The sequence below is a fragment of the Malaclemys terrapin genome, chromosome 2 (assembly GCF_027887155.1).
Source record: "Malaclemys terrapin pileata isolate rMalTer1 chromosome 2, rMalTer1.hap1, whole genome shotgun sequence".
In the NCBI taxonomy this organism is placed as follows: domain Eukaryota; kingdom Metazoa; phylum Chordata; order Testudines; family Emydidae; genus Malaclemys; species Malaclemys terrapin.
Window position 1 is genome coordinate 176,994,109 of NC_071506.1, and position 12,105 is coordinate 177,006,213.

The 12,105-nt window shown below is 39.3% G+C and overlaps 1 protein-coding gene across 2 annotated transcripts in view; it reads left to right on the forward strand.

The window, feature by feature from the left end:
- Window positions 1-12,105, forward strand: part of MOCOS (molybdenum cofactor sulfurase) — a 363,943-nt gene that overhangs the window by 321,761 nt on the left and 30,077 nt on the right. For both annotated transcript variants that reach the window (XM_054018759.1, XM_054018758.1), the window contains exon 10: window positions 7,879-7,960. In XM_054018759.1, the coding sequence (XP_053874734.1) occupies window positions 7,879-7,960 (82 nt within the window). The remainder of the gene's footprint in view (window positions 1-7,878; window positions 7,961-12,105) is intronic.

The window sequence follows — 12,105 nt, forward strand, 5'->3', positions numbered from 1 at the left end:
TATTTGAGCAGCTAGGCCCAAACAAGTTAACTCCTTTAGGTTTTTTTCCTGTTGTCATAATTCATTGTCAGGGTTGTTTCTCTTTCCTCGCGGAACTGCAACAAGAGATTCCTCCCTCAGGATGATGGTTTAACCTTCAGATTCATAAGGTACAGACTCTGTGATACCCCTACAGTATTGAGGTCAATAGGACCTATCCTGTGCACTGAGAGTCCCCATTCTCTTCTCATTTGCTCCTAGGGCATTTGACATCAGTGGGAGTGTTTGAACTACAAGTTCCCTGTTTTAATTGGCAGGGCAATTTGATGAAGGGCATTTGACTCAGAAAGTTGCATCTCCCTAGATCTAGCAAAAGCTCAATTAGTGACCTAGTGGATAGAGATCTGGATTGGGTCTGTGGAGACCTGGTTTCTATTCCAAGTGCTGCTTCTAGCCTTCTGGATTACCTTGGGGAAGCCTTGGGGGATTATCTCTAAAATGGGGATAAAGATACTTCTAAGTAATTTTTTTTTTTTTTTTTTTGCGAATTGCTTTGTGATCTACTGTTGAAAGATGCTGTATAGGACCTGGGTGTGATTATTCAGAGCACGGCTTATGCATTTAGCTGGGGTTTCAAGAATGAATAGAGAGTATAAATAGGGTTGAAGGAGGGGTGGTTTTCATTTATTCATCTGGACAATGGAGGGGTATCCTGGGTGAGGATATTAATCTTTTTTGTTATTTGTTTATTTTGTATTGACTCTTTTTCATGTTTTGATGTATTCACGCTGAAAGAGAAAGGAAAGGCACTTTTTTAGACTCCTAAGTAGTTAATGATTAAGTAAATGGAATATATAGTGAGCAGTAATGCAGTGTCACTACTGAACTATTTTCAGGGTGACTCTTGTGGGAGATACTGGATATAGGATAGTGTGCAAAAAGAAAATCAATTTGGAAAACCCACCTATAAATTATCTGGCTTTGCCCTGTTCACAGAGATGTCTCTTTATAAAATGGAACGATCTGGTACTGTCCCTAAGTCTGTAATACATTAGGTCATCTAGTCCACTTCTTTGCAATAGCAATGCTATTTTCTAGTATTTATGGTATAGTTGCAGTCTAGTAATAGTTTTAAATGACTGGTGATGTCTGCTGTTTACTTTAGAAGATTATTCCAGAGACTACATGCAGTCAGATACCAAGTAATGGGGGCTTATAAGAACCTGACTGGAAGCCTGAATAGTTACACTAATTGAGAAGACCTTCCTGATATCCAGACTAATTTTCCTCCTCTTAACTTCAACTTTAGAATTATATTCTATTGTACCATACTTTTTTTTTTTTTTTTTTTTTTAATGGAGATATCCCATCTCCTAGACCTGGAAGGGACCTTGAAAGGTCATCGAGTCCAGCCCCCTGCCTTCACTAGCAGGACCAAGTACTGATTTTGCCCCAGATCACTAAGTGGTCCCCTCAAGGATTGAACTCACAACCCTGGGTTTAGCAGGCCAATGCTCAAACCACTGAGCTATCCCTCCCCACCTCTACGAAATAATTACTCTCTCTTCCTGGTGTTTACACCCTTCAGATATATAAACGATTGTTACATCTCCCAGTTAGTCATCTCATAGTAAAGCTATTCTTATTTGACTTGTTTAATCTTTCCTTATAAGACAGTCCTTCAGGCTCAAAATCATTTCTGTTGCTCTTCTCTGAATTCCCTCCAATTTGTCAATATTTTGTGGCTATTGAGGTGTGTAAAACTGAATACCATATTTCAGGATCTTATAGGCACACCACATCTTTACAGAGAGAAACTGTCAGCCCTTTGTCCTGTGATGTGATGCCTTTCTTTCTGCAGCCCAAACTTCATTACCCTTTTATGCTGTCATTTCATATTTCAAATTGATAATATTTAATTTGTTGACTACGATCACCTCTAGTTCTCTCTAGGCATTATTTCTTTATGATTTTTTTTCCAGCGCTTGAGGAGAACAGGCAGTCGACTGAAGTAGTAAGAGCCAGTTAGGCCCTTAAGATGTTGATATCTTCCCTCACTCAGGCCCTGCTACCAGCCTGCTTATTTGTCCCCTTCAATTGAGTGTTGAGAGCCACTATAGCTGGCACAGAACAGCAGTCATGAGTGAAAGAAGAAAATGCCCCTGTGGGACAGCATTCAGAAAAAGAAAGAAAGCAAAGGAACTTTTCTATCTAAACAGGAAGGAGCTCTCCTGAGATACATAGACACAAATGTTCACGGTGAGCCTTACGGCCCCTGTGAGGATGTGAGTGGTGAGGAGATCTTCCAGTTAGTCAGAGTGCAGGTGACCTGGCAGCTACTGCAGCATCCATATCTCCATCTCAAATGGATGTAACCATGCACATTCCTGAAGAAAAGTGTAGATCAGAGAAGAGTGTGGTGGACGTGCAAGAAACAGCTGCTGCTGAGTTTAGTTCCTTACGTCTAGATGATCCAGGACTGTGGACCCACTTGAGCAGTAGCCTGAGGGACTTCCTTGTACTGCATGGGCCGCAACAAGTGAAAAACGTCATGTTCCCCAAAGACAATGAAAATAGAAGTTTCCATCCAACACATTACTGGCATGAAATCCCCAATGGTGACAAAGTGGAGAAGCCATGGCTTATGTACTCAAAAACCCAGAATGTTGCATACTGTTTTTGTTGTAAACTCTTCCAGTCTAATGTTCCAGCTACATTGGGTTCTAGAGGAACAAAGGACTGGAAAAATCTGGCTAGAAATCTGGCATGCCATGAGAAGGCAGCAAATCACCAGAGAGCATTCCATAGGAGGAAAGAGCTTGAGATGAGACTAAGGCTAAAGGCCACCATAGATGATCAGCGTCAAGAGAAGATCGCATCAGAGTCTCTTTACTGGCAAAATGTTCTGAAAAGGCTCATTGCCATTGTGAGAATACTTGCTACCCAAAACCTAGCACTGCGTGACACTTCAGATCGGCTGTATGTGCCAAACAATGGAAACGTCCTTAAAATTGTGGAGCTGATGACTGAGTTTGAAGCTGTACTCCAGGAGCATCTAAGAAGAGTCACCACCCAAGAAATGTACACACATCACTACCTTGGAAAAACAATTCAAAATGAGATCATACAGTTACTAGCAACAAAAGTCAAACAGAAGATTGTGGCAGATCTGAAGTCCACAAACCATTAATCTGTTATTCTGGACTGCACACCTGACATCACCCATATGGAACAAATGACTTTAATGGTGCTTTTTGTAACAACAACAGAACCTAGTGAAAATGTCCCTGCAATGGTGACTGTCAGAGGGCATTTTCTAGAATTTATTGACATTGATGATACTACAGGAGCTGGTATGACAAATGTGCTTCTTAAAAAGCTGGAAGATACAGGAATTGCGATAGCTGACATGAGAGGTCAGGGCTATGATAATGGTGCCAATATGACAGGAAAGAACAGAGGAGTGCAGACACGGATCTGAGAAATACACTCTCAAGCTTTTTTTGTCCCATGCAGTTCTCATTCATTGAACTTGATGGTCAGTGATGCAGCACCAGCTTCTAGTGAGGCTGCTGAATTTTTTAATGTAATTCAAAGCATCTATGTATTTTTCTCTGCATCAACTCATTGATGGCAAATTTTGAAGCAATGTCTGGGAACATCCTCTCTGAAACTGAAACCACTGAGTGCCACACAATGGGAAAGTCAAGTGGAGGCGATAAAGCCTATCAAACACCAAATTGGGAAGATAGATGATGCCATAGTTGCCATTATGGAGGATAATGCTACGACAGGAACTGTTCGTGGGAGAACAGTGGCAGAGAGAAATGGAATCACCAGAAACATACAAGGCTTCAAATTTCTGTGTGGCTTAGTGTTGTGGCATGACATACTGTTTGAAATAAATGTTGTAAGCAAGATACTCCAAGGTGTTGACCTTCATATATCTGGAGCAATGGTACAACTGGACAAAGCAAAGTCAGACCTACAGTCTTACTGGTCAGATGAGGGATTTCAAAACATTCTGAAGAGTGCACAGAAGTTGGCAGAGGAACTTCACACTGAAGCTATTTTCCCACCCATTCAAGAATACAAGAGACACCGAAGAAGAAGACATTTTGATTATGAGGCATGGGATAATCCCATAAGAGACCCCAAACAACAATTCAAAGTTGAATTCTTTAACCAGGTGCTAGATTGTACAATACAGTCAGTTGAAGAATGTTTCATGCAGTTCAAGGAACACAGCAGTATATTTGGGATGTTGTATGATATTCTAGAACTACTCACTATACCTGAAGAAGACCTACACGAGCAATGCAGGGCACTAGAGACAGTGTTGACACATGATGACATGTGCGATATTGATGCGAGTGATTTAGGTGATGAACTGAAATCCCTTTCAAGATACATTTCAGCAGGATCAACTCCAAAGGCTGTTCTGAAATATATGTGCACAAATAAGATGACCACTCTCTTTCCAAATGCTTTTGTTGCTCTGCGCATACTTCTAACACACCCTGGAACAGTTGCCAGTGGAGAACGCAGCTTCTCTGAGCTGAAGTTAATAAAAAATCATCTATGCTCCACAATGACACAGGAGAGGCTGGTCGGCCTTGCAACCATCTCAGTAGAGCATGAGCTGGCCCAGACTGTGGACCTTCAGGAAGCGGTTCAAATCTTTGCAACCAAGAAGGCATGGAAAGCACCACTTTGATTATTCGAACAGATAAAAATGCCAGGGTTTACTATGCAGACAAGAAAAGTTACATTTGCTGTTCAGGTGTTTGAAAGTTAAGTGTTACTTAAAATTTTTGAACAAGTCATTTTAAGTTGTTAGTTCTCCTTTATTGGGATAGGTAGCAGAGCGGTACCATGAGAGGAGTAGAACAGGAAGAAGGTAGAATTGAGACCTTTCAAAGTTTTGGCCCATGCGAGGGGGCATTGGGGCATCATTTGAGCGCCCCGCCTCAGGTGCCAAAATGTTGTGGGCCAGCCCTGGATAGACCACCTCTCTCTCTCTATGCGACACTGCCACACCTGTAGTAAGTAAAGATGCTCAGGGTGTTCTCCTCTAGCGCCATATGACTTAGGAACTTGCTCTCTGATGTAGCTCAGTCTGTTAACCTTTCAGCATGCTGCAAACTTCATCTATTCTCTCAAGCTTGAGGAGAGGAGAGGAGTGGTGGAAGAGGGGAATTTGTGGTGTTTATTTTGTATTTGGTTGTATTGTGTTATGTGAACTTATTGTATCTGTGGTTTCTAAGAATTATATTTTAAGTTTTGTTATTCCCGTTTTTCCTAAGCTACAGGTTTTCTGGCTAACATTCGTTATATTCACCAGAAAGCTTTTTCATATGCAAATTATAATAAACATTTGTCATATTAAAACTATATTTGATAAACCAGTAATACAATTTTAGGTAAGCTCCTTTGGAAGCGAAAGCCTATTATACCTGGGCCTAGCTCCCATTAAAAGACAGCATGAGCAGATCCTCCATTTCAAAAAACCTATTGCATGTTATGAAAATGGAATCCTTTTTGTCTTGCCTCTGTTAAATGCAGACGGCCAAATTCTGGTTGCCGTTGATATAAATAAATATAGAACAATTCCACTGACTGCACCAGACTTGTTCCTGATTACACTGGTGTAAGTGAGAGGAGAATTAGGCCAAGTGTATGGTGCTGTGAAAGGCCAATTTATCTCTTTCCATTTCAGCTAACAGAGTCAGCACTATCCTTGCAAGTTGTGAATTAGTTTGTCATTGCACAGAAGCAAGAATTTTGAGTGTTGTGAAATCTCTTTAAAACATTGGAGTAGAAAGAGACTAGCAAAATTGTGAAACTAATTACACTTTATAGATTTTATTCTCCCTTCGATGCTCATGTGTAATGCCAGTAACACTAATAGGAATTACGTGCACATGCTGAAGAGAGAATATACATGAATAGTTTATATTTCAGTATGTTGAAATAGCAGACTTCTAATTTTTGCCACTAACTCAAAAGAGTAGCTTTAAAGGCAGGGTTTTTTTTTTTCTTTATAACTAAGACTGTGAACACAGCTGTGAAATTTATTATCAAGCAAATGACCATGGAGAATGACAGCTTTTACAGTTAAGTAACTGGCAATCTTCTAGCTTTTTTTTTTTCTTACGATGGAATAAAGTTATAATTAACAATGTTAAACTGACCTAAATATGGCTGTAAAATGTGTATGTTTCAATCAGAGTATGATATACTGGCTGATGTGTAAAATCAATCACCTATAAAACCCTGAGCCCCACATCTGAGGAACTTGCATGTGTGCTCTCTGTTAAGAATTGTTTTTATAAATGATTACAGTTAAACAAAAAAAGTTCAAACCTTTATCATTTTTCTTTTCTTCCAAGTGAATGACACTGATATTTTTCCATGGGGGATGGGGGTGGAATAATCATACAAAGGTGTTTGTTACACTCACAAGACAGTAATATTTGTCAATTTTTACCTGGATTATTGCAACTGGGTTAAACTGATTTGTTGATTACATGTTTTGTTTTCCAAGTGTGTCCAGCTTTTCTTCTCCCATCTTAATTAATAGGCAGCAGGTTTAATACAAACAAGAGGAATTACATTTCACACAACAAACCTGTGGTACTTATTGCCATGGGATGTTGTGATGTCCAAAAGTATAACAGGGTTCAGAAAAGAACTAGATGAAGGATAGGTCCATCAGTGGCTATTAACCAAGATTGGGGTGACCCTAAACCTTTGACTACCAAAAGTCTGCAGTGGAAGATGGGGGGAAGCAGGGATCACTCCCTAATTGCTCTGTTCTGTACACTCCTCCTGAATCACTGGTACAGGAAACAGGATACTGGGCAAGATGGATCATGGTCTGACCCAGCATGGCAGCTCTTATGTTCTCTTATCATCTTTGTAGTCTTGTGCTAAAACAATACCACCAGTCAGTTTAAGTTTGGGATGATACTGAAGTTAACAAATACCATAAACCTTTCTCTTTTGAAATCGTGTATGTAGAACAGAATTGTGGCATGGTGAATCTGAGTTAAACTTCCTTACTCTTCCAAATAAAATCAAACAAATCCATTTTTGTCATATCATAGAATTAAGGGGAACTGATTCTCCTTTTATTTGCACTGGCCTAAATCAGGAGTAACTTCAGTGAAATCAAAGTACATTGATGTAAAGCAAGTGTACATAAAATCAGAGTCTTTTCTGCTTTATGTAGAAGTGTATATGGTGAGCATTAGGGTTCACTGCAGCATGATAGTAAAATGCTTTGTTGGCCATTTAAGATTATTGTTTTCAATTAACAAAGAGCAGTGCTGTACACGTTTTTTATGTTTCATAAATCAGTACAGCATGGTGCTCCTTTCAGCCCATTGAGCTTTATTATACTGTTTAAATTCAAAGATTATATATGCCCCTGATCTTTACACAGCTAAGTAGTTTGTGAGACATATTTCATTTTTGAACACGTTTCTCTTTTTAAAATGTGTTTATTTCCATTCTCTCTCTCTTAGAGTGATTATACTCATATCCTGATTTACTAGGGATAGTAGAGCTATGATAAGCCTGTCCTTTCGACAACAGCCATGAGTGCTGCAGAAATTTTGTGCCAATCTCAATGTAAGAGATACACAGGGAATAAAGTTACTAAAAGCTGAAATAGTATATTAGTTAATGTGGTTTGAGTACCAAGGTCATCCAAAGCCTTTGTTCTTGCATTATCATTTGGAGCCACCTGCAGGTAGAGAATATAACTCTGTCAAAAAGTGATCAGAATTTGTGTGACTGCTGTGATCCTAAACAGTCAGGGAATATGTACTTTATTCATAACATATGATTCTGCACAAATACTTAATTCTTATAATTTGTTCTTGATCCATAAAGGAATGGACCCCTTATCTGTGCCTCTAGAAGAAAACACTGGAAGAGAAATTCAGATTGGTCAGAGCAAAGTTTGTGCACACAGGTGAGTGAGAACAGATACACTAGAAAATTCCAAGCTGATGACCTTTTGTAGGGCTAGCTCAGGATGACCATAATTGGAATGCAGTTTCAAGGGTTTTGTGAGAGTCCAGAAGATATTAGCGTAAACAAAATAAAACAAGAAGAAAAGGAAAAAAGCTCAATGATGTAATGAAACAAACAGCAGAGTGGATTAGACTTGTTTGGAAAATTTAGCACACAAAGCAGATCTGATAAAATAAATAAAAATCAGGTTTAGCAGATTTTGCAGCCAGTAAGTTAGGAAAGATTTTTGGTTTGCCATCAGTAAGAAAAATCCACAAGTATCCTGTACACTTTCACATGCTATGTGGCTGCCCCAACTTGATATTCGGTTTCTGTTAAATTACTCACTTGTGCTGATGTTAGTAACTTTTCCTGTTTCACATTGCATTGTCTCAAATTTTCTGGACCCAACTGATTTTTTTAAATACATTTTCCATATTCACAACAACTCCTAATCTTATTTTGACCACAAATGTTGCTCAGTATTCAGTTATACTTCTTTGAAAAGTTATTAGTGAATATGTTGAATAACATTAGCACCAACTCTCTGCAGTACACCGTTTGATGCATTGTCTTTCAATAAGATATAACAGTGCTATTATTAATAATTCGGTTTCCTATCTGTGAGCCAAGTGTTTATCCAACATGTGGTATGACTATCCATAAAACAAATATTTCTCCAACATCAGTAAGTTTTCTGAGTAGCTCTGTACTGAATGACTTGCTGACATCCATGTTCATTACCTCCTGCATTTCACTTACCCACCAAGGAGCCATTTGATTAAAGTGACCTGAGTAACTTGTGCTTCACAGACAATTATTTACTGCACTCTGCTTCCTCTCTTAGTTTTTCCCTGGTACAGTTATTTTATATGTTTTCAGATATTTTTCAGAGTACTAAAGTCCAGCCTAGAGGTCAAATATGTACATACCACAATTACTGTACTTCCCTCTTTAAAGACTGAACCCGCACTAACCTTCCTTCAGACCCTGAGCTCTTCAGGAATTCCAAGATTTTTCAGATATTTTCTTTGATACAAGTTTATTTTCTCTACCCCCCTCTAGCACTTGCTTCCCAAAACAGCAATAAATTGCCATGGGACCTAAACGCCCTCCTATGGGGCCATGATGGTAATTAGCATGTCCCCCAGTTGGCAACCTCTTGCATGCCAGATTGGAACCCTGCACCACTGCTGTTAAGGAGAGAAGAGGTTCCTTCCCCTCTCTTTCCCCCCCAGTGCACACCCCACAGCAGCAGGGAGGTTTTTGCCCTATGTCATAATTTAACATTTTGGTTTGTTTGCCTGATGTTTCTAGACTCAGTTAGTTTATGGCCAATTCACTTCAGTTTCTCCTAAGTTTTAATTAATTTATCATGATGTTGGCTTTGGTGAATAGTCTAAATGGAATGCATAAGGTATGTCTATATCATGTATAATACACACACATTTTTGCTTTCCTACCTTTTGTATTAGGAAAGTATCCTCCACTAAATTAAAGTAATAAAAAAGGACTTTTCTTTGGCAGGATATTTTTCCCAACAAATTTCTGGTTAGTGGAAGTCACCCAAAAATCATTTGTTCTAACCATTAGTCCCATTTCCCTTCATATTGACTCATCCTTATCTTTCCAGAGGTTAGCCCATCTCTAATAGATCCTGCTTTTAAAATATCCACGATTGCCTTGCTTGCTCTGCATTTCTTTTGCAGTAACACCATCATAGCCTGTCTCAATGTCATTGGCTGCATTTTTTTTTTTTTTTTTACTGTATGAAAAGGGAAATTTTCATGAGAGGCTGCCCAGTGTTCTCAGGGGGACAAAAGCCTGCAGTGGAAATGGCAAAGCAGGGAAGGAACCAAACAAGAATACAGAGTCAATTAGGGCTGTCAGGTAAAAGATAAGGGTAACAGAAAAAGCAGAATGAGTGAATGGTAGCCAAACGGAATAAGGGTAATACTGGAAATGACAGAGAGAAAGAAATGCATGTTAAAAAATAGCTCCATTGAACAAATAAGGAGGGCAACGAAATCCAAGACATTCATAGATTCTAAGGCCCGAAGGGGCCATTATAATCAACAAGTCTGACCTGTTGAGTAACACAGGCCATAGAACTTCCCCAAAATAATTCCTAGAGCAGATCTTTTTAGAAAAAATCCCTCTTGATGTAAAAATTGTAAGTGATGGAGCTCACTGTTAAAAATGTACACCTTATTTCCAGTCTGAATTTGTCTAGCTTCAATTTCCAGCCATTGAATTGTGTTACACATTTGTATAGCTTAAAGATTCTATTATCAAAAATTTCTCCCCCATGTAGGTATTTATAAACTGTGATCAGGGCACCCCTTAACCTTCTCTTCATTAAACTAAACAAATTGAGCTCTTTGAGTTTGTCACTATAAGCCATGTTTTCGAATCCTGTATTTATTCTCGTGGCTCTTCTCTGAACCCTCTCCAATTTATCAACACCCTTCTTCAATGTGGACACCAGAACTGGACACAGTATTCTAGCAGCGGTCGCACCAGTGCCAAATACAGAGGTAAAATAACCTCTCCGCTCCTACTCAACGGTCTCCTTTTTATGCATCCAAGGAATGCATTAGCCCTTTTGGCCACAGCATTGCACTGGCAGTTCGTGTTTAGCTGATTATCCACCATGACCCCAAATCTTTTTCAGAGTCACTGCTTCCAAGGATACCGTCTCCCATCCCAGAAGTACGGCCTACATTCTTTATTCCTAGATGTATACCTTTCCATTTAGGCTTATTAAAATGCATATTATTTGCTTGCACCCAGTTTACTGAGCAATCCAAAAAGAATAAATGATGATAATTGACCATATCTTAAGACCTGTTTCACAATGGTTAACAGAGAGACCAAATGGCCCTGTGGTAAAGTCACTGGACTCTGAATGAAGATCTGAGTTCTGGTTCCACTTCTGCTGGACATCTTGTGCTTTGGGCAAGTCACTTTAACCTCTTCGTGCCTTGGTTTCCTCAATGCACATGAGTGTTGTGACACTATCCCACTCAAGTATGTTTGGCACTAAGATGTTATGGTGATAAGCACAATATGAAAAAACTACAGATAAAGACCTACTAAACCTGCTAAATGAAGGTAGCCTGATTTTCAAAGGTGGCAAATGCTAACAGCACCCATGGGCTTCACTGGGACCTTCCATAGATTCAGAGAGTCACAGAATGTAAGGAATTTAGATCTAGTCTGTCCTGTGTATATCGCAAGCCATGGCATTTCATACAGTTACCCTGTAATAAGCCAAATAACTTGTGTTTGACTAAAGCATATCTTCCAGAAAGGCACCCAGTCTTGATCTATAGACTTCAAGATGGAGAATGCACCCCTTCCCTTGGTAGTGTGTTCCTGTGATTAATCACCCTCATTATTACAAATGTGTGCTTCATTTCTCCTTTGAATTTATCTGATTTTAGCTTCCAGACATTGGTTCCTGTTATGCCTTACTCTGCTAGATTAAAGAGCCCTTTAGTACTCTCTGAAGGTACTTACATACTGTAATAAAGTCACCACTCAATCTACATTTTTATAAACTAAACAGATTGATCTCTTTCAGTTTCTCACTTTAAGGCATTTCCTCCTCAAATCATTTTTGTGGCTCTTTTCTACATCCACTAGAACTGGGTGCATTGTTGCAATATCAGTCTTACCAGGCTTCCTGCTTCTGATATATAATTTCAGCTTTTAGTAACTTTATTCCCTATGTATCTCATACATTGAGATTGGCACCATATTTCTGCAGCAAAGTTGGGAATGGATGGCAGGGGATGGATCACTCGATGATTGCCTGGTCTGTTCATTCCCTTTGAAGAACCTGGCATTGGCCACTGTTGGAAGACAAGATACTGGGCTAGATGGACCATTGGTATGACCCAGTGTGTCCATTCTTATGTTCTAACTGTTGTCATCCCACATCTCCCCACATATGGGGAGGTCTGGGGTTAGCGATTGGCAATAGTTCCAACTCAGAAGAAACCCTTGAAATCAATAGAAACTTTACATGAGTACAGACTGTCCTAGCCAAATTCTGCTTTCAATTATACCAGTGTAAATTAACTTCAGTGCAATTAATCT